This window comes from Oreochromis aureus, linkage group 22, assembly GCF_013358895.1.
Source record: "Oreochromis aureus strain Israel breed Guangdong linkage group 22, ZZ_aureus, whole genome shotgun sequence".
In the NCBI taxonomy this organism is placed as follows: domain Eukaryota; kingdom Metazoa; phylum Chordata; class Actinopteri; order Cichliformes; family Cichlidae; genus Oreochromis; species Oreochromis aureus.
In genome coordinates, this window is record NC_052962.1 from 16,758,550 (window position 1) to 16,786,156 (window position 27,607).

Below are 27,607 nucleotides of genomic sequence, written 5' to 3' on the forward strand. Positions count from 1 at the left end.
ATATAAGATAATTTGTTTTTATTAATGGAAAATTACGATTGTTGAATATTTATCACAATTTTTTTTTAATGTTTTCTGTAGATCTTTGTCCTTTTTTTTTTTTCAAAGACGACCGTTTGTTTTGAGCAATGACTGTAGAAAATGACTGTCGCGTCGTCCACGTTTTCTACAGTCATTGGTTTTGAGTGGCAGCTCTACGCTTCCGTAGTAAAGTACAACTTTTATTTTGAAAATACCAGATAGGAAACGTTAGTGCCATGACCTGGAACCACTTTGCTAATTCCGACCTTTCTTCAGCCAGTGAAAATAGCATCTGTGTTAAGTATCTAACTTTGTTCTTCATTTGGGCGAGTTATTCGAACTAAACCCGGAACAGTTTCCGGTTTATTTTTCATGTTTGACGTTTCTAGAAGTTTATAACCAAGGGCATTAGCATTAGCAGCACCCTGTGGTACAATGTCAACAGGGCCAGAGCCGCCAACAGGAGGAGCAAATGCCCCCGTGTCCAAACCCAGCCAGATGTTTAAGAGCTGCTGGAGCTGCAGGCTTATCTCCGGAGGTGGGCTGATCCTGTCTGGAGCTTATGTGTTTCACGCAGCGCGGAAGGTGATGCGGCAGGGAGGACCCACCTCTATGGGGACAGTGGCACAGATCACTTTCGCTGCAAGTAAGTCAATTAGTTTTCTGACTGTTTGCTGCATCAGGTGTCTTTTAATGAAGACATGCGCACTTGTGTTCAAGGTTTGGCTGCCTGGGGGTTAGTTGTCATCACGGATCCTGTAGGAAAAGCGCAGAGGAAGACTTGAGGACTCTTTAGAAAGTGTGCGTGTAAATGAGCTCAGGACTGCGTGGGGTCATTCACCGGACACCGAGGCAAAGACACTGCTCTGGACAGCCTGCAGAGACCTGTAATGACAGTGGATGTGTGCTGACGTTGTATGGCTGGACTATGTACCGTACCTACTGCTGGAAGCTGCTGACTTCTTAAATTAAAACAACTATTTGTCTATATGTGTGAGTTTAAGTCTCTTTGTCAGCATCAGACGTGTGTGGTAAATAATGTTGACTCGTTAAAGATGATTTATTGTAGTACAAAAATGTGAAACCAATGGTGACCGCACTGGCCAAGTTTCTGTGCAAATCATATCAGTTATGCACACTACATGCATACTCAGCTCTCATCATTATGTTGTCACTGACTGACCTTTTTCACATTACACTTTTTAAAATGTCAAAACAGAAAAAGCACGGTTAAACTTACAGTGGGTGCATGAAACCCTGCCATTTTGCATCTTGGTTCACTAGGATATATCACTGGGACACTACCTGGAAATTACAGTTCAAAATCTCTGCAGCTAGTATACAGTTTGCGACTAAATAATTACAATAAAAACAGTAAATTAGGTCAAACTACCTTGATGTCTCAGGACAACCTCCCAAGTATTAAAAACAGTTTAAGTCTTCTGTAGCTAATCTCTAACTTCTTCAATGTGTGGCCATATTAAATAGGCCCTTTTCACAACAGCCATTCTATCTTATCCCAGCATTCAGTAGCGGTTTTAGATACGGGCGACACGGGCGGTTGCCCGGGGCGGCATCGTGATGGGGGGCGGCATCACGGGCATCGGCACAAAAAAAATAATTAAAAAAAAATGCTCGTACTCATGCTGCCCCGACGGCAGCCAGCGCATATTGGTAATGTCATTGGCACCGATCGGTTTTTTATCGCCCATTTGCTGGGAGTAAGGGCGCCCTCCGTTTGCGAGGTGCGCCTGCTGCTTGCGGCACAGGGAGGAGAGGGCGGGGCGGCGGGGGATTCTCTGGCTGGCTGGAGCAGCATCTAATAACCAACTCGCAAAATAAAACAAAATAAAAACAAAACAACAAACACGAAATCGGACTTTATGATACAGACTTATAATTTGCACCGATGTTGTTTTCGAAATTCTATACACGAAAACTCAGCGTGAGAGCCCTCGGTGCGCCTGCGCGCTGCTGAAGTCAAAGTAAACTTTGTCATCTCCGCTACATACAGTCCGTATATAGAGACGACGACGACGAGGCTCCAGTTACAGCAGTGCAAATAAACGAACAATAAATATAGTAGAGTAAGAAAATAAATATACACTTTAGGACTCGGGGTAAAGGGATCAATAACAATTTAAAATTTATAATTTACAGTTTGATGATTTAAAGTCTCACACATAACCCGTCGAAAGGGGAGGGAGACCTGCTGCTTCCAAATAGAGCACATTTCATTCATAATGTTGTAAATCCAAGCCCATTATGTATTCATGATTTGAATCCTGGGTTGTGTGAAATCCCAGAAATACACCCTAGACAAAGTTAATCTGTGAACTAAGGTGTAGGTCTGTTAGGTTATGTTGTGGTGATCCTCTGGTTGAGGGATGGGTGTTCAGACTGGAGTGCAAAATGAAAACCAATGGAAGATGGACAAGAAAAGTTCAAAGTCATCAGGTCCTCAGTTTAGAAAAAATAGAAAAGAAGAGGAGGAGAAACGAACAAATGATACAGGTAAGCAGATGTGTCATTGGATAATGGCAGGTCATCCTGAAACAATCAGAATCAGAATACTTTATTAATCCCTAAGGAAATAATGTGGGTTACAGTTGCCCCAAGAAGAAATGGTAAAAATAGTAACAGTAACAGACTAAACTCCAAACAATACATTATGTTACAGATTTTAATATTAATTAGTCATTGTCAGTTGTTGATTTGTCCTGTTCTCATTGTATGACGAATTATGATGGCTGTTTGGTAGCCGTTTGCATACTATGCATACTCTCTCTCTCTCTTCAAATGTGTGTGTGGACAACAGTTTTATGTTAATGTACAATCCCTAACATGTTTTGTGTGTGTATGTGTGGGGGGGGGGCGCCAGAGGGAGTGTTCGCCCAGGGCGCCAAACAGGCTAGGACCGCCACTGCCAGCATTGTAAACACCAGTATTGATAAGATTCACTGAGCTCCTGTTGTGTATATCTAACATGCCAGTGAGCTGTCTCATGTCATCTCGGTGGAACAGGACATTAATAAATGTTAATAATTATCCTTATGTTTACCCTGAAACGACACACTGAAACAGCTGCTGTAAAAACAAAGCCAACAACCAGCTTTAAAAAGACAGCAGGGCCCACTCCTACTTTCCTAACATGTGATTTAAAAAAAAAAAAAAAGCCAGGACATGTTTCTTATGATTGTGATTTGGGAATGTCTGATGTTTTATTTTTTCCCTTCTTCTCAGTTGTGGAATTTCAGGGACTGGCAGATTTGGAAAACCTTTTAGGCGTTCACCGTACAGAGTCGACGTGGTGATTATTAAAAAGATTACGGAATTAACTCCGTGTTTAATAAAGCACATGACCCTTATTCTAACTTTAACTTCTGTCTCGTCAGTTGCTGCTCCTGTGCTTGTTTACTTTTTGTTTTTCCATACTGCATGTGGCAGCCATCTGTGTTACTGATAAAGAAACGGTGCCCAAAAGTGTCAGGACTGCACTTATCACACAGAAGCTCTTCACACCTGTTGGAGGACTTTCCAATTTCTTGAGCCCCAATAAGTTTGCCTCATGTGACTGATCTTCCAGAAGCTGTTAGGAAAACCTTCAGCTGTGTGAAAAAAATAGCAGTTACATACCGTATCCAATTGAATGGAGTCTTTATAAAAAATTAAAATACTTACACAACATGCACACTGTGGTTCAGTTAGTCTGAGTTACCTTTTTATTAGTGTTATACTGTTCTGAGCACAATGCTCACAAGGAAAATTTTGATAAGCATGATGCCAAAATAAACCAAAACACCCTAAAGTCATTTTTCAGTCGCTTAAAATGATCATGACATTCTGATGTTTTCTTTTTTTTTAGGTTAAAGAAAAATATGAAAATAGAGTTGACAGTACATTTAGGCACACTATTAACACATACTGTACACAGATATGCACAATTTTCATTATCATATTCATATATACTGGGGTTAAAAAAAAAAACATGAGCCTTCCTGTATGGAGAGGTGTGCAGAAAGTTAAAGGTGATACCGCCTTTGCCATCATAAGGGACACATTATTCACCTCCTAGTAAGAGAGGCTCCAGTCCAGTCCAATCCATGTTGTCCTGCTCAACCAATCAGAGTCCATCGGGGCAGCTCGGTGCAAGCAAATCACAGCAGACGAGGAAGTTTCCGTCCAATGACTGCAGCAGAATGGGGCGCCGTTTAGTCAATGGGGGAGTGGGACTCCCACACTTGCTACAGTAAGTGCTTATTAGTAGTGATTCTAGTGGTCACAAGACACAGCTCTTCTGTGAACCTGTCTCACCCAATTTTTGGGTGTTGAAGGGGGGTGAGTTGGGGGGAGTCTTTTCAGCGGTCAGTTCATAATAACAAACCTCTTTTCACACTTCACAGGCTTGAATGCATGAAAGAAAGAGCAGTTGTTCAAGGCCACCTCTGAAGTAGCTGTCCCCCCACCACAGTCTAATAATCATCTCTGATTATTTCTGCAAGAGTTGGCTGGGGATAAATGGGAAAATAACCCCCTGCACACCGAAAAGAAAAAAAATAAATCTACAAAAAGAAAAGTCAGACTTATAAAACAAGTCTGTAAAATTAAACATTGTACTTTTATAACAACGGAATGTTAAGTTGTCGGGGGTAAGAGGACATCTCTGGGAAAAGCGCTCTCGGTTTTTCTACTATTAAAACAATTTTCAGTAATACAATGATTCAAAAATGCACATGCCTTAAAGAAAACAACAAATATTGCACCAAATCCAAGTCGTTTTTCCTCCGACCAAAGGTGGTTAGGGACACATCTCCATATCTCTATCCTGATTTCCTTGTTATGTTCAGTCGTGTGAAGGAGAGCTACCTCTAGCGTGCATCTCTTGGTCAGTGTACACTGTATATAGACTTAAGGCTGGTTCCCCTAGCTCACACTGGCACAGTTTCTGACAGAAGAGGGTTGCATCTTTGTGCTAAAACACACACACACACACACACGCGCACACACACACACACACACTTCTGCTCGAGCCAGATACAGAACAGACCAGAGAGTACAATCTTGAATAGTCAGCGCGCCGTGCCTGACAACAACACACCTCAGTGTGTCGTCACAGCCTCACCTTACAGGTCATTAAAGGTCAACGTTGCATTCTTTTTCTTTACGTGATATGAAACACAGTAATGTTTCCCCAATGTCAGAACAGTACACACACATACGAACAGCATGAGCTTTGGTTGCTGCAGGATATGAGAGTAGCATTAAAAAGGGTTCTTTGATTGGATGACCGAGGGAAGTACAGGTGATCTAAGACCTGGGAGAGAGAGAGAGAAAAAGGGTGGAAGAAATTCAAGACAAACACTGAGGCCGAGAAAGGAAAAAAAAGGAAAGAAAAAAAAACCTCCTTTCAATCCATATTTGTCACATTTTAAAAACAGCGGCTCTTAAACCCAGTGCTATCGACGTTTTTTGGTTGCGAAAACACAGTTTGCAAGTGATTTTTGCAGCTTAGATGTCTACAGCATGAGGGTGGGTTTGATTACAGCTGTGCGGCCACTTTGCTGACGTGGAGGAGGACCGCACTGGCCAACAGATAGAAGCAGGAAGGTAAGGCAAGGTGTGGGTCTAATGCTATTGAGTCCTGCAGTTTAAAAACAACACGATATCTGTGGTCGGGCTCTCTGGACCATGAAAAAGCAGCATCAGCTGGCCCAGAATGACGCTCAACACAACTAAAAAAAAAGTCTCAAATGGAGCAGGGGAACTAAAAAGAAAACACAGCCAAGTTTAGTCTTGGTGCAAATTATGAGATTTGTGTTTGCGCGTGTGTACGAGTGTGGGGGAGTGTGTACATGTCCTTCGTTTCTGTCTTGACAGAAATTATCAGCCGGATAAAATGGAGCGATTTCACCTTCAGCAATGTGTGAGGGAAGAGGAAGGGCAGAATTCTCTCTGTCTCTCTCTCTCTCTCTCACACACACACACACACACACCCCTCAACAACAGTCATATCAAACCCCACCGCTGCCACTCACACCCTCAGCTCTCAAGTCTCTGTGTATCTTATCGGCCCTTGTCCTGCTGCCTCTGTCCTCTCCTGTCACCTCTTGAGGGAGGTGGATTTCAGTTTCTGGTTGTATCTGTGGATGCGTGGTGAACGGGAGTGCAGCTTGACAAAGAGCTCAGGGAATTTGTACTGAGGGAACATCGTCTCCAGGAAGCCCTCCAGGAAAACGTAGACTAGGCGACGGTTCATGGGTTGGTACTGAAACATGTCAAAGACGCGGAGGATGCCCTTCCTTGTGGTATCGGCTCCGATGATGTGCTTCAGCTCATCTGTGGAAGAAGGGGGAGGGGGAGATAGATATCGCAGTGTGAACAAATTTGGTTCTGTCAGAAGTTCCTTCCTGTTAAAATTGTGTTTTTCCTTCCCACTGTCACCAAATGCTTGCTCAGGGGGAGTTTTCTGACTGTTGATTTTTATTGTTCTCTCTAACGCTTTAGCATCTTTAATTTTAATTTTAATTAAAACTGAATGTAATTGATTTTTTTTCTATGAGTTTACAGCACTGCAAATAATTCCACTTTTCCTTTGGTTCGCAATAATATTGCAACTGGAATTTTTAGTCTGACAGCAGAAACAAAGTAAAGAGATGGCACTAAAGAAAAGTGAGCATGAGTCATACAGATGTCCTCACTGCACCTCATTAGGGATTGGCTACCTTCACATAGAGACCTGATAATACAGACTCTTAATTCTTGTATTTTCTGTTTAAAATATATTCCTAGCTGTGTGCTTTATCAGAGGTGTAAGTGGCAAATCATCTAGTTTAATGTCACCCTTTCAGTTTTCCAATATGCTTTCTCTGCCTCATTCTAGGGCACTGACTCATAATCAGCTTATTGAACAACTCATGGTTAAACAGCATTTATACCACCTTTGGACACAAGAGGGGGCAATGAGTTCATTTCAGTCATTTCTTAAAAGCAGACTTGGACAAATCACACAGAGCTCAGTCTCTGGGTGGTTCTCACTAACTTACTCCAGATTCTCACACTCCTAAACTCGAATACTATTGTGCTGTAATTCAATCGTTTCTTCACACAAACAAGATATCATCTTACATCTCAAATTGTTTGTCATAGTTCGGAGTGGTAGTACACAGAAGATGAGACTGAGAAATCCCTTTATTAAAAAGCTGTTGGTGACACCCAGAAAGATGTCTCTGACTCCTCCCTCCTCACAGCTTTTACTTTCATATTCAGTGGGACGAGCAGGTATGAAATGTAAATTAAGGGAAAAAAGTGAACTGAGAACTGCTTTTCATTTTAAGCATGAATGCTTCAAAGATAATGAGTAAGTAGATGTGGCTGTCTCTATTTCTGTCAAGGTGCTAGCTTTATAAAGTGTGAGTGTGTGTGTGTTTTCACCTGGCATGATTCCCAGAAGGCTGGTTTTGGCAGCTACTCGTGTCCTCATGCGGATGCTCTTGTCCCGGCGGGGCGGAGTCTCAGCTAGGATACCATTGGGCCAGTAGGAATCCCTGTTCGGAGGTGGAGCAACTAAAAGTTATACAATACTCCTCTTACTAATCAGAGGTCTTTAAAACAAAAGGCGATGAGTTACCTGAACCTCTTGACGTAATCTGCCACCTGCTCTGGTGACGTCAGGGAGTCCACATGATCCACGATTTTCCTACAGAAAGAAGCAAACTTTAAATATTTCATACTACTATTTGTAGATGTGACAACATTTTCCCAGCTTTAACTGTATGTCAGTCTTTTTTAATGTGCCACTCACCTGTTGATTGTGTCTCCATATGTGGCCCTGATGAGCTGCTGCAGAAGGTTCTTAATATTCCTGCGCAGCCACTGGTTCTTCTCTTTGAGATCAAACACCTCGTCCATCAGCAGCAGCATTACCCGGAGTGGGATATTATCATCCACCTGGAAGCAGTTTAATTTAAAGCACAGTTAAAGAAATGAAACAGCAGCACACTGACTCACATCAGAGACTTTTTCAGAGACATGTCAACGCAAAGAATGCTGAATTAAAATCTACAGGGTTATTCCTAACAACAAAGATAATTGCAGAAGTATAAAAGCGTTTTAAATCCTCATTTTAATGGAAGCTTTTTAAGCAGTTTCTCATCACATTTAACTGATGAGCCGAAGTTTGTACTCAGATGCATTTCGAGAAAACTTTGGAAGGACTTTGCTCACATTGTCGTCAAGCTGAGCGGAGACTCGACAGTGCTCAGGGTCGATTTCAGACTTGGGGAGGAGTGGAGGCACCTGAGAAAATCAGAGGTTAGATTAATGACTACAGAGAATCAAGCGAAGCCCGTGCTTCACAACGTTAATTCAAAATACTTGCAGTATTAAACGGTTCTACCTTCAGTATGGATTGTTTGATGTCCTGACCCAGTTTTTCTGACATGCGGCCCATGTTGTCGGAGACTTTGTTCACTCCCTCTGCTAAACTGTCTGGGAATGCTTTTACTGCATTGGACACGTTTCTCATGGAGCTCCGCAGAGGGTTCACAAATGTGTCTATCTGATGGCGGAATAAAACAAAAGCAGAAAATGTACTTGATAGACAAAATGCCAGTCACATGGTGAATAAACAGCTGATCAGTAAGCAATCATTCTCCAACATACTAAAAGTCTGAAATAATATCTACATATAATATATGTAGTAATTAAAATAAAGAACAAAAACAAAAAACACTGCCCAACAGTTAAACAGGTATTTGCATTTGAGAAAAGGAAATACCTTCCGTGCAAACTCTCCTTTGCCCTTGCTATAGGCCTTGTTTTCTAGGAAGTCATACACGTAAGGGATCAGAGTTGGGCAGGCCTTCACCATCTCTGGGTTCAGCAGCAACTGCAACAAATGTGCACCAAGAACTATTAATGGAAGGGAAAATGCATGACAATAAAAAAGAATAACATATATAAACTATCACATAACAACATTACCTGTAGGTAAGCATTGAGGTCTTTTTTTCTCTTCTCCAAGAAGTCTCTGTCCATGTTATTGAAGGTCTTCTTTCCTGGCAGCTTGAGGATTGATGCCAGGTTCTCAAACTAAAGCAGAGCAAGATTACAAACTGAGATTCAGAAGAAGGAAATGCAGCTGATGACTTTCCCTTATTTTCTGTCATGTTTACATTTATTGTAACAATGTTGGATGCCAGGCCAAAGTTTCTATGATATAAATAATGAGGTCAATGTATCTATAAGTAATTCCAGTGAGCCTGACGTTTGGGCTCACAAACTTGCTTCCAACATTTTTTTCTCTTGTGCCGTCAATATGGCGATACGGTCACGTCAGCCACCAGGCACCGCCGGCCTTTGTCTTTAACTTTAAATCGTGTAAAAGTTGTGTAATAGAGTTAAGTCCCACACACACCTGTTCAGTGATTCTCATATGGAAGTCATGGAAGTCTGAGTAGCGGCGGTAGGTCTTCCAGGTTTCCTCACTGCCATCTTGGTTGCGTCTAAACACAGTGATGGCGTACAGTGCGTAGGTCTTACCGTGGTCATTGCACACCCCTGCAGCACCCCAGAAGCCGGGGAGACAAGCATCAGCTACCCGATCCAGTAATACATCCAAAAAAGGGAATTGGAAAATGGGATGGGTTGAAAAGAGCAGCAGAAAGACAGGAAGTGGACAAAAGGGAAGTGTTGCAGGTGTAATATAGGGCAGTAAAAGAGCAAGCAGAGGGGAAAAAGTGTGTATGAATGGGATAAAAGGGAGGAAAAGTGTAACAGAATGGCAGGAAAGGTGAGGGAGGGAGGGAGGGAGGAGGGAAAAAGGAAAAACAGAAAAATAGTGAAGGTAATGGAGTGACAGAAATAAAGAATACTGGAACAGTGTGGCACGAGACAGCAGGCACGTGCAGATGAAACGAGCTTAGAGGTGAAATGCTGATAGAAAACATGCAGGGAAGGACTAAAAGGAAGTAACAGATACCCAATATCCAAAAGAAAAATCACACACAAACAATTCAACATGTTAGAAGAATACAAAACTAAACCACTCGCTCGGCGTACCTGTGTCAGAGATGAAGGCATGAAGGTGCATAGATTCATCATGGCAGGAATTGGGCAAGTCATCCAAAGACTGAAATCACAGGAAACAAATCATCATAAACTAGTAATAATAAACAGCACAGACAGATAACACATAAACACTAAATAAAAAGGACTCACTAGGTTTATGCTTCCTGTTGGAGAACCATTAAAGGACTCTCCATCACCATCATCAGACCCTCGGTAGCTTGGCTCTTTCAACATGTCCAGCTCTGCAAGCATGCGGACATAGAGAGGGCTCTGCTTGAAGGACGGGTAATACCGCTCATCGCGTAGCATCATGTCATACACCTGTTGTAAAGTACAAGTAGTAGTATTTGTTAGACTGGGGGGAAAATGCAGCGTAAGCAGAAAAAAAAAAAAGGGGGGGGGGGGGGGTACCTTTCTCTGGATTTCATCAAATATCTCTGGCGTGGGGTCGTCTTTCCGTAGCTTCTCCCCAAGCCTTGTTAGTGATGCCTCGTCCACCTGCACCCTGGGGGACGCCTGTTAGAGCAGACAGAGCCAAGAGGTTAACTTTTCACATTTGTAACGACAGAGATGAAAGACAGCTCTTTAAATTTATCTATAAATAAACGTCCCCGTTTCTAAAAGAGAAGTTCAGACACTGTGTAAAATATAGCTGAAATGAGTCTGGCTTAAAATATCTGAGGAGGCTGTGGATACATGACATTTTCAGCTACCTTGTCAGAGAGGTATTGTTCATAGACACCCAGTGCAGCTGCCTTCAGCAGCCCTTTAGTGGCACTAGGCTGCTTCTTGCCGTCCTTCTGCCAGCTCTGCATGGCCTCCAGCTGCTGCTGTGCCGTCACCCTGTATCCCTCCACTGTGAGCCAGAAGAACAGCTCGGCCTGGGCCCCCGCTGCCTGCATGAAGTCTGGGTCAACAGACAGACAACATTTAGTCTCCTAAATCATATGATGCAATGGCGTACTCACAGGTGTCTGCTTACAATTAAGACTCTGGCTACACATATATACACAGCAATCAGGGCCAGTAAATTTTATACTCAGTATTTCTGGCAGCCTCTGGTCTCTGACAGCCTCGTTTCTAATGATCAAGTTATTAAATCAAACTTCTACTTGTTTACAGTTTTGGGTTTTGCTTTGATCTAAGTACAAAAATGTTACACGGCATTTGAAAACCAAGCTATAGTGCAAAATGTTAACTTTTTTTAACTTTATCTTTCCTTCAAAATTTCTAGATTACTCACAGCTGAGTGTTTGCTGATTGAGCATTTGGGGCAAAAAAAGCAAGTGATTTATTGACAGTTTATGGATCAGACACTGATCAATTGTCAGACAGTTCTAAGAGATATTTGGAGACAGTGGAGTTATGATATTGGAAATATTGGAGAGTCCAACTGTTCAAAATTGCGTCATTGCTTGGCTGTTTTTGTGCACAGCTGGGATTTTCAATCTGACTTTTCCTATGCTGTGTCACAAATTACAACATTTTAGGCAGCGTAAACGTTAGCATGCTTTTGTTTTTGTTTCTTGGTGCAACCAAGATCTCGGCTGAAGTCTAGAGGTGACCATGCGTTTGCCTTGGCTGCACCTGATTTGTGGAATAACCTTCCTATTGCTATCCGCGAATCCGATTCTATCCAATCATTTAAATCACGGTTAAAAACCTATTTATTTAACCTTGCCTTTCCTGCTCGTTAATGCCTATATCTGATTCCTACACTCTATTTTCCATTTATACATATCTTTTATGGCTTTGTGCTTTTAACATGTTTTTATTTGATATGCATTTAATGCTATTCTTGTGTGTTAGTGATATTGACCTGTTAGCATATTTGGTACTTTGTTATGGTCTTATAATATTTATGTTTTATTTTCTGTCTTTTATGTGAAGCACTTTGGTATACCGTTGGTTTTTAAATGTGCTCTATAAATAAGGTTGTATTGTATTGTATTGTTTTAGTCATTATGTTTAGGCTGATGGGAATTCTCCAACCTTTAAAAGACTCTCACACCGACATAAGCGACAGCAAAAGAGCATGTCTAAAAAAAACAGAGGCTGAGTCATACACATTCATGTGTTAGGGCTTTAAAAAAATATGATTAACAGAAAAGTTCAGAGTTATAACTACAGTGACCTTTGGCGTCTATGTGATACTTGAGGTGTTGATGCACTTACCCATGAAGAACTGCAGGGCTATGTTGTGGACGAGGATGTGATCCAGTGGGATGACACACAGCTTTCCAAAGTTGGCTGCCAGCTTAAAGGCATCCACCTCCTACACAACACAGGAACCGAATAAGCAAAGAAGAAGAGAGCAACGCATTAACATAACCAACGCGGACTTTGAGCAAAACCAGCTGACAGCTGTGCAGACAAGGCTGTGCGATGCATGTTTACTCCCCTGCAGTTTCTCACCTTGCCAGACTGCAGTCTCTGGATCCTGGTCTCACACACCTTCTTCACAAACAGAAGACTGTTGATCTGGTTCTTGATCACATTAATGTCTGAAGGACAGAGAAACAAAAAGCCATCAGGGCAGAAAAGGAAAGCAGTGTGCTGTTTCAATAAACATTCTGTAGTTACTGAATGAAAACAATAAGTTTTGAGCATTTGTCTGATGCAAACGGAAAGAAAAAAGCGAGTGCCCACCATCTCCAGCAGTGTCCAGGGAGCGGAGAAACTGCAGCTCCTCCAGCACCTTGTCTTTAACGGCCTCCAGCTCAGCAGGCTTATCTGTTAACTTCAGGATGTTCATGAAGGCTTCATAGTTACAGCTGTTATCCCGGATCTACACAGAAAACAGGACATACAGCTACAAACACCAACACCAAATCATATTTTGTCTCCCAACCCTTAAATTAAACTGTTTCTTGGCCAGTTTGGAGGGGTGTTAAACCTCACCATCCATATGACAAACTGGTTGATGTAGTCTGGGTCACTCAGCTGGTTGATCAAAGGAAGCAGCACACCACGCGCCAGCACCTCCTAAAAACACACCACAGTGTATTTCCAGGCATGCTCGCTGTAATTTACACTACAAACATGTCACCGCACAGCACATTCAGGGGGATGCCGTGACGGCCTGGCAACCAACATGGCACCAATTTGCATGTGGCTTTTTTGTGATGCATACACAAACACTGGTTAATGGCATACATATGCATTTTTTTTATCTCTTATTTGCGCCTCACACTAGTTTCTTTTCATGCACTCACCCTTAGGAAGTATCTCATATTCTTATTGTGGAAATCTCCAGGAGGTAGTAACAGGTACAGAAGCAATTCACACAAGTCCCGAAGAAACCCTGACACACACATACAGAACAGGGTTACAAGCTAGAACAAAAAAGTTGCTCATAACTGTGAAATGTAAGGCCAGAAACAGAGGTGTGTTTACCTTCTTCATCTTTTTGTGAGGTGCACACAACATCTCGACAAATCTTCCTTTCCATCTCCACCTCAGCCTCAAAGAAAGACTCCATCAGATCGTCTGTTATGTCCCCTGTTCAGAAATCACTATTTAGTTACAGTCGTCACTATTTTTAGAAATGATCACTCTGGGTTCATTAAAAAAAATCAGCTACTCGAGACATGACAAACACGTTAATAACTGCAGGGAGTGTGATGTATGTGCGTACTTAGTTTGTCCTCTCTGTCACCGAGGCGATCCTGGGCTTTTCTGAAAACGCGTAAATGTGTGGCAAAGTCGTCCACCAGGCGAGTGGTGAAGTAAGGCTGCCAGTCCACCTCTTTGGACCTTTGCATACAAATATACACAAAATATAGATTGCTTGATTGTTTGCTAAATATAATAGAAAATGTGTGTGTGTGTGTGTGTGTGTGTGTGTGTGTGTGTGTGTGTGTGTGTGTGTGTGTGTGTGTGTGTGTGTGTGTTGTACCGTGTGGAGAACTGGACAAGGGCATTTTGCAGCGTCTGTCTGATCTCTAGTAAGAAGGACTCATCTTCGCTCAGGGTGTAGTACCAGTATTGGATGTAGTCTCTCAGTGCAAACTGGATCACCTACAGAGACATAAGGAAAAAGTGAGGAGTTAGGCAAAATTCTGTAAAGACAATTCAGACTGAGTGAAGTGAGAACTAGAGAGAGGGATCTGAATTGTCAACACAAACCTTGATAACCTAATATTTTTGCTGCCCTCTGTTTCATAGAACAAACATGGAAGTAGATAAGAACAATGATTAAAAGTCAAAATGCCAAGGTGACCATTTTAATCACATTTTCTGAAATAATCTCCACTGATAAAGTACCGGTAAGCAGAAATCACATGACAGCTCAATTACACAGGAGCTGAGTGAACAGAAAGCAGAGGGCTGGCTGTTTGTGGAAAACATTACAGAGAAACAACATTAATGGAAGACTGAAGACTTCTTTGTTTGAATCAACAATGAGATGAAAGTGTTACTGTAAGTATAGGGCTCGGGATTATACTCTTAAGGATGCACTGATAGGGGGTACATAGATACAGATAAAGTGGTTTGTATTCACCCTTTGATGACAATATCTATGCCACTTGAACTCAAACAGACCACATTACCCCCTCAGTTGGTATAAAATAGGGCTATGGTGGTATAAAAGAGATTGGGAGCGATTGCAATGTGAATAACCGGATATATTGCTACAGTAAAGGGAACAAGCAGTCATGTGCAAAAGGTAGTTTTCACAACTGCCAAAAGCTAAGTACAACTTTACTGCTTTCATAGCTATTGAGGGTCAGTAGCACCCAGGTGCTGCTAATCAAGTGCCATGTGAGGCAGCACAGCTTAGGTTTGCAAAGTTGCATCTGAACAAACCACAAGACTTCTGGAACAATGTGCTTTGAACAGCCCAGACCAGAGTGGAGACATTTGGCCCCGAAAACCAAATACAGCAAATCAGCACAAACACTTCAAACCATCTGTCAGCACAGTGGTGGAGGGGTGATGATTTGGACTCGTTTTGCAACCACTAAGTTGACCATTAATTCCTCTGCATGCCAAGGTATTCTAGTTAAATGTGTCATCTGTCCACCAACTAAGCCACTTAAGCCCGTCTCAAACTGGGTCATGCAACAGGACAGAAAGTCAGAGAAAGTCCAGACCTTATCCTGACTGATAAGATCAAACACTAAAATTCCTTGATGTCACGATTGTCTGTGAAATCATTTACAACAAAAAAAAGGCACCAATTCTGCAATAAAACACAAACCAGGACTTTTCTAACTAAAACTGCACCAGCAATGTTTCTGACTGGAGTCGTGTGGATGCCAAGTATAAACCATGTAAAAAGTTACAGGTTTTAAAATGAAAGGGTGTGGAAGTCCCTTTAGCTCAAGCTACAATATGAATCAGTGCAATACAGGATGAGAGGGAGCCGTGACTAATGAAAAAAGTGCTTATGTGAACACATATGAGAGGGGAAAACATATGCCCAGACAATGTGCCAGAAAAAAATGACCACACATTTATTTCAGGACGCAAGATGCAGCATTGTGCGACTTCACATTTCTCTGTGCAAGATCTCAAGATTCACATGGAACTGAAAAGATGAGAATTCCTAGGAACAGGCGAGGGGAGAGGAGAGATGCCATGCTCGAGCCGTTAGCGTCATCTGACCACCACTAACTGCTGTGTCTGCACTTAACTCTGCCGGCCACATCGCTTTGCTGAGGACGTCCTAAAAAGTTTTCTGCTGCAAGTGTGGTAACCACAGAGCGGTATGGAAAGAAAAACTGACAAATAAACACAAGCCACAAAGCCATTCTTTCTATTCTGCAATGTTTGCATAGGAACCATCAGTTAGACGATCAACTTGCAAATGTGTCAAGATGAGTTAAAAAAAAAAAAAAAAAGCAGTACAAACACTGTTGCATCACATGTCTCACATGTCACAGTCTGCAATGTCCACAGTTTACAAAGGACAACTTACACAAAGAGCTGTGTAATCATACAGAGAGTTTCCAATGAAGTCAGACTAGTTGCCTAATAAAACAATAAAAAGAATCTCACTGTGAAATAGTCGCTGTGTGACAGCTGTAAGGATTTTTATACAAAAACTGACAGGGGAAAAAAAAAGACAAAACACTGCAAGCTGTGCCAGAAAATAAACATTTAACAACACAGGAGGAGATCTGAGCTTCATTCTGGTTAATGTGAAGAATGCCTCTGCAAGCACGTACCAGCAACATGGTTTCTATTACAGAGCACGACACTGGTACACAAAATAATTTAATTAAGTCATTTTATAATTGAATCATGTCACATTTTCCTGCTTTTGGCAAGTTGGAAAAATGAACTTTGCTCTGACAAAACAATCACAAGAAAGACACAGAGCTCCAAGGTTATCAATCGACACAGAATAAAACACCTGAAATGCAGACGTTACTGGGTCATGCAGTGTTTGACAGCCAGTACTTCTCCCTGGCTTGATGCCATTAAGTCACTGACCTGGGCCAGCTGAGCTGATGGGTCAGACAGAGATTTAAAGGAGCCAGAATCCAAAAAGTCTGGAGTATTAGCATTTGTCAGGCAGGGACCTTCTCTAAGCTTCTCCCTGTAGCTGCTGTCCCATTATCACACATTATGCACTACCCACTCTTAGCTGGGTGAAGTGGACAGTGATTAAACCTCTCTTAAACCCACATTAGCTACAACTTTTTATTGTAAATGTCTGAATGTTACACAAGTAAAAAAAAAGAAGTGTTCTACATCAATTCTTTCAGTTTCCTGTAACTGCCTTTGGACTAATTTGTATGTAATTTCTTATAATGATTTTTGACACTTAGCCTCACTCAGGTAATAATAGACCCTTTTTTTAGTGGGCTGGAGACATTAATGTAACGAGCTGAGCCAAAAATGTGATGTCAACAGACTGAATGGAGTGGCGTCACTGCATGAATCATGACTCCTTCACAAGAATCAAACCTGCCATTTTTGCAAACCTGGCACTGAGGAATATGGACATGCATGCCGCCTCCTTGGCTCTCTAATTTTAGCAAGTTTGACAAAAAGCCATACACCGAGCAGCACGTATAACATCTTCTTCATGTATTCCGTTTTTGTGTAATTATCAAATGACATCACAGGATGTTCGGGCCACCTTGCAGTAACAACTCCACCCACATTGAGGTGGTACTCAAATTTAATAGAAAATAACCAAAACTGAGTAGAGCAAAGTCCAGCAGTGTTGAGTAGATGCTAGCGGAAAAGAGGCTTTAATGGCCGTGAGTGTCATTTTCTGAAGTTAGACCCAGCTCCTTTAAAGGCAGCGCTATCAAGGCATTAAAAGTAATATACAATTTTGAATTTACAAAATAATACTAATCAAAACTCAACCAATTTCTTGCAAATTATTAGTTAATCATCTTATCAAATGTAAACATGCACTTGTTGGGGTAGTGATGTGATGAAAGGGGCAAGGTGTGCTTATAAAGAAATGAATACAATTAGTATTGACACAGATCTTTGGCCATGTGTTGTATCTCATACAATAAAACTGGTAATCTATGCTTGCCTACCTATGAAACAGATGTCACATGTACAGGGAATCACAAGATCTATCACAAAGACAGGCACATAAACACACACCTGCTGTAGTGGTTCATCTATGAAACTAGAGCCTGTGAGTCTTCTGTCAATTTTTATAGGCTTCATCTCCAGCTTCATCTCATCCAACGTCTGAAAGAGACAAAACATAACCCACAGTGAGACAGGAGTAAAGTAATCAGAGAAAACTTTAGTGATCTCCATGACATCTGGCAGGCCGGGTCATCTGTTTGTGCAGGCGACGTCGAAGTACGTGTATTTTACCTTCAGTATACCAATTTGTGTGGGTGGTAAGTACGAGTGCTCGCACTTTTCCAGGTGTTTCTCCGAGTTAATCTTTCCATAAAGCAAAGTGACCGCAAAGCCCCTGAAAAACAGAAGTGTAATTTAGAAATCAGCGAAAAACTTATGAGCCAAGCTCCTGATGTGTTGTGGTTAACTGTGAAGCTTGTGTAAAGAGGTTAGATTGGCTTCAAAGGTCTCGCTGCTCACCCTCCAATGAAGCAGAAGATATAAAAGGCCAGGTAGAATATGGCAAAGGGTCCAAAAGTGACGAGGAACAGCACAACTCCAAGACCCCCCCATCCCCAGATGGACAGACTGGCCTGAAACACACAAGACAAAAAAACAAAAAACAAAACACATGCTCAATACACAATTCAATTCATCCCATAGTTCAGCTAGACTGATGATAATATTCTATAAACACATATAATGACCATCAATGGTCCTCCACGGAGCAGAGGGGAGGCAGATGTCTGTGCAGGAAGACATTACATAAAAGAGTATCAGACAGAAACTGTGTGTGTGTGTATAATCCTGTACAATCACATCCTATGGTGTTCCTGTTGTTGTCAGTACAGGAAACAGAGCTCGTTTCGACCCTTTTCCAGCTCCAACTTTGGCCCATGGTTACTTGAGTATCTCCTTTTTTTTTAGCCTTATCATATCAAAAAGGTACAAATGCAGGTTTTTTAAAAAACAAACAAACAAACAAACAAACAAAAACACAAGCTATACTGATAAGTTATGTCCCTGAAGTGTATGCTAGAGGTCGTGATAGCAAGTATGGACTGAACATTGTGCTCCAGAAACCTCAGGAGGGGTCTGCTGCACATATTAAACCAGGCCGCGCGCACCTTAGAAAATGGCTTTAATACTGTGAATGTGTTGTTATGAGTTGCAGCTGCTTATACAAGGATCCTTAAATGTAAAAGGAAAAAAAAGTCTTCAGTAATGTTCTCACTGTGAAGCCATCAGACAGGCATCATGATCAGTAGTGATGATCTTCGGCTGCCTTACATTCATGCTAGAGTTCCTTAGATAAGCAAATCCTGTGACGGAGCCAGAGAGGAGCACACAGAGCTTCCTGTGGACACTGAGACATTGTTCTCTCTGTTACAGTCGACTGCCACCAGTCGGATGACACACATTAGACTAGCTGCCAACAGCGTCACATCCATAAACAGGGGCCAGTCAGTTTACTGTGTGTATATATACAGAGCTAGACTAATTAGTGCCAAATACTATTAAGGCATATGGACAAATGAAAAGAGTAACGAAGAGTAATCTGTGGCTCCACAAACATGCAAATGCACAGTTTTCTTGCTTAACGCTAAAAGATAACTTAGCTATCCAACCATCCATCTTCTTCAGTTCATCCGAGGCCGGGTTCTGGGGGCAACAGTCCAAGCACAGATGCCTAGACCTCCTCCAGTTTATCTGGGGGAACACCAAAGTGCTCGGGGGCCACCCGAAAGACATAATCTCTCCAGTGTGTTCTAGGTCTGCCCCAGGGCCTCAGAATTGGAGGTGCCGGTTCTCATTCCCGGTGCTTCACACTCGGCTGTGAACCGCTCCAGTGCGAGCTGGATGCCACTACCTAATAAAGCCAACAGAATCACATCATCTGCGAAAAGCAGAGACGAGATTCTGAGACCACCCAAGTGGAAGCCCTAAATCATAACAACTATGAACAGAATCAGTGATCTAGATAAATTATGATAAAAGAGGAGTGAACATGTTTGAATGAATGAACCTCAATTTACAGTACTGGCCTCAATGTACACTCTACACTATAGCCTGATGTGAAAAGTACACATACGAAAGCTATGTTAGGTCTTTCAATAATATCCAGTTATATACATTTTGTTACCATTATAATTTAGGAGTAAAAATATGCTATATCTACAGTAAATGGACTGGTTCTTATATAGCACTTTTCTACTCATCATAGCACTTTACTACTTGACTCATTTACCAATTCACACAATCACTTTTTTCTATGCTCTTTCTATGTAAGTGCTTTCATTCACGCACATTCAATCTCTGACAGACACATTGGAGAGCAACTTGGGGTTAGTATCTTGCCCAAGCATATTATGCCATGCAAACAGATGCAGGCTGCATAAACACCAACCTTCCGATTAGCAGAGGACCTGCTCTACCATCTGAGCTGCAGCCACCCCCATGAAGACCGTGAGGCACCAATCTGTTTATTAACTTAATTAGCTCTGCTTTCACCGGTTTTATGCATGTCAGTTAAAAAAAACAACAACAACAACAACAAAACAAACCGAACAATATTTATTAAGTTTGTGACATTTGTGATAGCAGAAGAATACACAAACACCAGCACACACACAAAAAAACCCGCTAAATTGCCCACTGCAATATTGGCTCTGTGGAGGAGTTCAAGACTATAAATCAAGCTTCAAGCTACTGTGGAGGAGCTGCTGTGATCTGTTGACAGATTATGACATTAAGGACCAACAATGGTCAGAGCTATTGGCAATAGAGAGCTATTTTTTCCTCACTGATGCATTACTCGATGCCATTCATAATAAATTTAATCTGTCTCGCTATAGTCTGATGTCGCACATGCACATGCAGCCCCAGAGCACACAGGTAAGTGCACACGTTATTGCACGGTGTACTGAGGAGGTAATTAGAGGAAACAGGAGGATATTTCAAACTTCAGCCTGAAATTTTTGTTTGTATGGCAGAACTCTAATTTTTAAAATTGACCATAGACTGGTTTCAGTCACAGGTATGAATGACAGAAGGTTAGCAGCAAGAATTAAAGGGAAGGTTTATAAGCTATTAGTGAAACCTGCTATGATGTACGGCTTGGAGATGGCTGCACTGAAAAAAAAGACAGGAGACCGAACTGCAGGTGGCAAAGTTGAACATTTTATACAGAGCTGCTAGGCAGGAGGAAAAGAAAAATATTCCTGGATGCAGTAAAGGATCACATGCAAAGGTTTGGTGTGACAGAAAAGGATTCTGGGGATAGGGTGAGATGGAAGCAGATTATCTGCTGTGGTGACCCCACAGGGACAGGCCTGAAGAAGAAGAAGAAGAAGAAGAAGAAGGAGAAGAAGGAGAAGAAGAAGAAAGGGACAGGTATCCTAACATCTGGGTCATGGTAGGTTAAAAGGCAACTGTGAAGCTTCTTTTCATTCAAAACAAAGTTCCTAGACGCAGGAATGCTCAGTGAGGAGTACAATGTACAACTCTCTTTTTTGTCTACTACAGAGCCCAATAAATATTTTTATAAATGTTTTTCATGTAAAAAAAAATGTGAAATATGTTAATTTTAGTATGCACTGCCCACTTACTTCATACAATATCTTTGAATTTATAGATTCTGAAACTAGGTAGTCTAATATTGGTTGCTATTGTTCAGATGGGTGTGCTTGCTGACTTGACCTTGTCAGCATGAACGTCTGTATTAAAACTGGCCATAACTGTTTGTCCTGGCCCAGAACTGGAGCAGATAAAACTAGAACAAACACAGCCTCTCAGTTGGATCAGGTTTGAAAAAGCTGATAACAGGCAATTTGAATCAATAACTTCACTAGTACTGGTTCAGATCTTAAAGCAAAACGTTTTTAAAAGTCTTACTCTGAAGCACTTTGGACTGCATATGCGCACGAACAGTGTTACATAAGTAAATCTGACTTGAGGTGAACTTGTGACGTCCCTCCTCACCACATCAGCTGAGGCTAGTTTCACAGTAAATAGGATAAATTAAAACCTGAGGCTGATGGCTGTCACTGAGGACCTTCTGACCCTGACGTTGCTTACTCATCAGAGTCAAATAGACAGGCACTGACAGTGTGCAGACCAAGACATATGGGTCACATTAACAGAACAGCAGCATCTCTGAGAGTGCCTTGGAATAAATGCTGCATACCTGCCTGTCACTTTGTTTACAAATGTGGTTATGGGAGAGGCAGGAAGTATTAGAGGACATTTATATGCAGTGTAATAACCCTGTTGAGTACATGCAGTTCTCTACCCTATATTTCACCCTGTTTTGTACCAAGGGTGACAGAATTTCACTATCTCAGTTGCATAAGACATTGCAGTTTTTCTTATTCTGGAAACACCTTAACTGACTACACAAACACAGGAAGGACAATTTCCAACCTTTTCCTCAATTTCTTGCCTCCACTATAAAAAGCACAATTTTGATCTATATGGATGTAAAGAAATCAAACTACTGCGAACATTGACTATAATAAAATGCCTCAAACTTATATGAATAAGCTGAAGTCCAGGCTGCAGAATGTGTCCAAACTGGCTAGACTAACCCTCTTCCTTAAGTCATAAAGGGCGAGAACAAAGTCACTGATTGCAGGGTTGGGAGGGGAAATAGGGCTGGCCAGTAGAGAGAACCATTATTACAATTTAACTAGGAGTGTAGCAACACAGAGGAATGCTTTTCAGAAAGGTTGCCACAAAATGTGACCATCTAAAACAGATCCACATGTCCTGATGTCTAACACAACCAAGGGAACTATACCATATCAGCCAGAATGCTTTTATCATTTAAAGGAGATCCAAATTAAACTGCCATGCAAACAAAGGAACAGTCTGAACTGTTGTTCAACTTCCTCCCACACTTACATCACAGGGAACCACGCAGGTACATTTTCAGGAGTGTTCGAAAACTTTTTACCAAACCAACAGAGTCATATTTACTATCATAAACTACATGCTCAGCCTGATGGTAGTAAAGAACAATTATAATACATCACTATCACACACGCTAACAGTGTGACAGTGAAGTAGCAACTTATGGATTTTGTTAAAAATTTTCTCTAAATAAGATCTGGGTCCAAAATTAGCAAAGCTAATGATTGTGACAAACATCTGAATAAAGGCAGAGTGCAACTAAATTTAGCCCACAGTGGAGGGCCAACTAACTTTCCACTGACTTTGTATTTGGTGAAGGTGCCTCCCTATCAAGTGGCTTCACTAAACTACAGCAGCTTGCCAACACGGAGCCAACATCAGACGTGGCTGAAGCCAGCTAGAAGCATTTTATTTGCATTTCAGCTCCTAGATATGTATAATATATATTTGTGTTTTCCCTCCAACTGGTGCAGGGTGTAATGTGTTGCGCTTTGTCTATACTAAATTAGGACCAAAACAGTGACATATGTAACTGTACTCACCAGAGCAAACCACAAGCTATGCTGTGCTTACTGTAGCATCCAGCAGTTAGTTAGGCAAATCATTTTATTAATCATCTTAAACATATTTTTAATTAATTAAAAACATAAAAGGTAAGTAATGAGTATACGTATGAGAAAGAGTGTTTTTAGATCTACTTAAGCATATGCAGTCTGATCGATTACACCCTTTAAAATTCTGTGACTCCTGAGAAAGAGACTGTAGTTCAAAAGGGTAATGCAAGTATATGTTTGACGTCAGTGGTGCTAGTGAGCAGCAGTGAATGTGCACGCTATCAGTAGGACTGTGTGATGAGAATGTGGAGGCTTGGCTCTGTAGAAGAGATGATAACTGACACTCTTGAGTCATTACAGCTTACACAGGGCTTAAAACATGAACCATCTGTTCCAGTGATTAACACCCAAGCCCATCAGGGATCCTCACATCTGAATATCTAGGCAATTCCTTATGTAATACACACTAAACAGACACTCATTAACACAGAAGTGACAGTATTTAAGGCACTGGGCGAGATCATAGATGCAGATGGGCACTGAAGCACCGCTCTCATGCATTTCAAATTGTTAAACAGTGGCAGGATGTTACAACATGGCCTAAAAGAGAATTTCCGAGGACATGTTAAAAAAAACATCTGTTAAAATCTGCTTCATCATCCTGAAAGGACGGTCACTGATAAAAATCATTACCTGTGTGAATATGCTGGCCAACGATCAAATACAAAAATATCACTGTGGACTTTACTAGGCTTCAAACAAAGACATATTTTTATTTTCTCAACTTTAATATAACCAATTATATATTTTGAAATGAATCCATATATTTGTGCTTTAATATTTCTGACAAACTTATTTACAAAGAAGCAGAACACAATCTAGATGTTTAAAAAGAAGTGAAACACACAGAGGCGGCGTTTTTGAGGAACGCTCTGGATGCCCTTGACTCCAGGCACATTCAGATATGCACATGTAGCCTCTTATCAGTGTGTCTGAGAATATTTTTCCCTTAACTTTCCTGGCACAAACTAATAACAAAACCATGGACGTACACGCACGCATGAAGAACTACTCAAGGGTGGATATTTCTATTTTTGTGATCAATGTAAGTCCTCAAGTGCTTAGCTGTAAACCCTAGGCAGTGTAGTCATTAGGTGAAAGGTTAACTCAGCCCATTAAAGTTCTCCTGTGGGAGATCAAGCCTGAGAGAGAGAGAAAGTAAGTGGGTCTGACTGATCATGCTGGCCTAATCCACCAGGACCACTGAAATGCAAAGAGCTGCTATATTAACCTTAGGATCACAAAGGCAGAAGTAGTAATAATATTAATTTCCAGAGAGGACAAGAAATGTTGTAGTTCACTTAAAGCCAAATCAGATTACTCAAATGAAAGTAATACCAGGGTCTCCAGGATTTGAACTTTATTACAAATTAATAACAGCATACTAATGACCCTGAAAACTGAATGAGCAAATGGTCCAGCTTGTTTTGTCTAGTTCCCCTGAGCTGTGGTTTGATACCTTTATTACCCTGGGGAGGGTAAAGTGAGCCACACCCCTCCTCTGTCACAAACAATGTCCCCAGCTGCTACTTTTCACCTTCCAGTGAGAAGCAGCTCCAGGAAAGCAATAACTGGGTATTTATACTCATTATATACTAAGCTAGTAGAGATCATCAGGTCGGCAGTAACCCAACTAGAGCTGAAACTGGAACACACAACCAATGAGCACATGCTGGGAAGTGAAGCCTTTTCGAGGCGCTGCAGTAATCATGACTGTTAACAACTCCAAATCTGATGAATCATGTGAGCTGGATCTTGTCTCAGCATGACCTAGACACACTGTACATATAATCTGGATGAAAAAACAGGTCTGAACACAGCTTAATTCATGAGAGCTGTGAGCCTGTTTGGCAGGGCAACAACTTGTACAGCACGTAAAGGAAAGGGAGGTACACTAGCAGGCCTGATGTGACAGCATGCTGGACTTAATATCTACCAAGCTTTGATTAAGGGAGCTTAACGAGGTTTAGCAAGTGGTAAAAAGCACAGAGATAACGCTGTGTGACTGTGGACGAGCACACATGCACTCCCAACAAACTCAACATACAAAGGTGAATTGATCAAGTTGTGCAGACAGGCCACTCACAGAAGCAACTAAACTACAAAGGACTACATAAAACAAAGCGATATCCTTCATTGATTTCTTACTAAGGTTACCAGAGACTAACATTTCCAAATAGCAACTAAGCCAACTAAGTGTAACACGTGATTGCCAACCTCACCTGCAGCTCAGATGAGGTGGGCAGTCTGCTCTGTTGGCTGTCCTTTCAGGTCGCTAAACTGGGGGGCATCCCGTGAGATGTAAAAAAAAATCTCTGCAACCACTGATCAACAACAATGGCCTTTATTAATATTTCAAGACAAGCCTGCGTTAGGCCGTTTAGATGTGTCTGAAAGAAGGGAAGGAGCTGGTCTGACTGACAAGCTTATCCACTACATCTCAACTTAACATCAGTCAATCAGTTAATGCCTGAAAATTTATTTCCCACACCATTCACACTGTCTGCATCTAGGTGTCACCGCGCAACACGTTTATTACCGACATAAATGTTTGCATCCAATGCAGACTGATAAGCAGTGGACCGCAACTGCTCCGACACAAAAATGTAACTTTCCCTAACGTTAGCCTCTCTAGCCGTCAGCCAAGCTAACGCCCAGCTCACCTGTGTTCGCTGTAATGTAGAAATTCGCTTGTGAGGGTCTTCACTCATAATATAAACGCAGACTACCGACATTGCCTGTGTCGAGCTAATTCCAGCGCAGTGTTGACAGTGCGGATATCCTAAGCCTGTCGTATTAACTTAGCGTTAACGGTGTAATCCCGCGCTGACTGCCACTTATAGCTGACATGCTTTGTGAAAACACAGCGGCAGCGAACCGTCCTCTCTCCCGGCTCCCGTGTTTACCTGTGGGGCTAGGCGCTAGCTACTCCAAGCTAACTAGCTATGTCAGCCACAAACTACTGTACCAACACACGCGAGTCTTTTTCACGGGAGATAACTTACCTCTGCAAACATCGTCTAAAAGGCTGTGAGTTGCGGCGGCTCTGGCTAACCCCACCACATTGTAACATGCGAAGAGGAGGTGATTTTCTTGGTTAAAATCGGTCGTATTTCCAATCTCCGTACTGTCTTCGGAGCGTCGCCATGTTTGCAAGGTTTACGTCGTGGGTGCCCCGTTTCTGGACGTCGCCACGCCATTGGCTGGAAGGCGATGACGCCAAATGCAGCGATAATCACGATTGGCTGACCTAAATAAATTATTAGTTCACAAATTTCTGATATATTCACAGACTGTAACCGAACTGTAAGTCATTTTCAGCCAATATTTTTTTTTTTTTATCTCTTGTTATCTCGCATCAGGCCTCATGAAATAGAGAAAAGAATAAACCATCAAGTTAACAACAGCATTAACAGTTTCCAGTAAATGCAATTACAGCAAGTCGTTGAAGCCTAAAGCATCACCAGACCATCCCACTACCACCCCCACGACTGACTGTTGACTATTTTATGATGTTCTTATTATGAAATGCGGTGTTAGTTTTACACCAGATGTAACCAGATCTAAACCTTCCAAAAAGGTCTTTTTCTTGTAATGCCACAGAATATTTTCCCAAAAGTCGTGAAGATGATTTTTGCTAAATGTGTGGCAAGCCTTTGACTTCTGTTTGGTCAGCAGTGGTTTTCTCTTTGGATCTCTCCCATGGTTGCCATTTTTTCCCCCACGTTCTTTCTTATTGTTGAATCATAAACTCTTTAGATGCTGTTCTGGGTTCTTTGTGACCTGGATGAGTCATCAATGCACTCTTGGGGTAATTTTGGTAGGTTGACCACTCCTGGGAAGGTTCACTACTGTTCCAAGTTTTCAGCATTTTTTAAATAATGGCTCTCATCGTGGTTCACTGGATTCTCAAAGATTTAGAAATGGCTTTGTAAACCTTTCTAGACTGAGAGACGTCAATGAATTTGTTTCTCAGCTGCTTCTTAAGATTGCAGCAGTAAGTGCTGTATTTTTAAATCTTTTAGCCTACTTTACTTTGACTTGCTCTATTTAAGTGATTTCTTGACCAAACAGGTCTGGCAGTAATCAAGCCTGGATGTGGCAAGTTAAACTGAACTCAGCTTTCCAGAAAATCTAGTTAATCACAGTCAGTTCATGATTTAACAATTACTTTTTGTCATAGGCTTGGATAGCTTTTCCCTTAATAAATTGAATCTTGATTAAAAAACTGCATTTTGTTTTGTTTACTAAGATTGATTTTTATCAGTGTAAAGATTTGTTTGATAATGTGAAAAATGTTAGTATGAAAAATGTGCAAAAAACAGGAAAACATCAGGAAGCTAGCAAATGCTGTTTCTTGGCACTGTATTAGTTCATTTACTGCAAAAGATTCTGTACAGAGGTCATAGCTTGCACCACCCAGTAAAACACAAAGCAGTTAA

The 27,607-nt window shown here is 41.5% G+C and overlaps 2 protein-coding genes across 2 annotated transcripts; one reads left to right on the plus strand and one right to left on the minus strand.

Annotated features, from left to right (window-relative positions):
* Nucleotides 1–236: 236 nt before the first annotated feature.
* On the plus strand, nucleotides 237–1,011 carry dmac1 (distal membrane arm assembly component 1). The gene is made up of 2 exons (XM_031756901.2): nucleotides 237–667; nucleotides 742–1,011. The coding sequence occupies exons 1-2, from the start codon at nucleotides 457–459 to the stop codon at nucleotides 804–806; spliced, it is 276 nt and encodes a 91-aa protein (XP_031612761.1). The 5' UTR covers nucleotides 237–456; the 3' UTR covers nucleotides 807–1,011.
* A 2,709-nt stretch (nucleotides 1,012–3,720) lies between these two features.
* snx13 (sorting nexin 13) lies at nucleotides 3,721–26,328 on the minus strand. The gene is made up of 25 exons (XM_031756889.2): nucleotides 26,171–26,328; nucleotides 18,121–18,233; nucleotides 17,893–17,995; nucleotides 17,671–17,760; nucleotides 13,988–14,109; nucleotides 13,727–13,845; nucleotides 13,486–13,590; nucleotides 13,305–13,393; nucleotides 12,991–13,074; nucleotides 12,739–12,877; nucleotides 12,505–12,593; nucleotides 12,265–12,364; nucleotides 10,803–10,996; nucleotides 10,501–10,605; nucleotides 10,240–10,410; nucleotides 10,081–10,150; nucleotides 9,437–9,579; nucleotides 9,004–9,111; nucleotides 8,798–8,908; nucleotides 8,417–8,578; nucleotides 8,245–8,316; nucleotides 7,823–7,968; nucleotides 7,649–7,717; nucleotides 7,453–7,565; nucleotides 3,721–6,357 (listed from the first exon to the last, which is right to left on the minus strand). The coding sequence occupies exons 1-25, from the start codon at nucleotides 26,180–26,182 to the stop codon at nucleotides 6,122–6,124; spliced, it is 2,865 nt and encodes a 954-aa protein (XP_031612749.1). The 5' UTR covers nucleotides 26,183–26,328; the 3' UTR covers nucleotides 3,721–6,121.
* Between the last annotated feature and the right edge of the window lie 1,279 nt (nucleotides 26,329–27,607).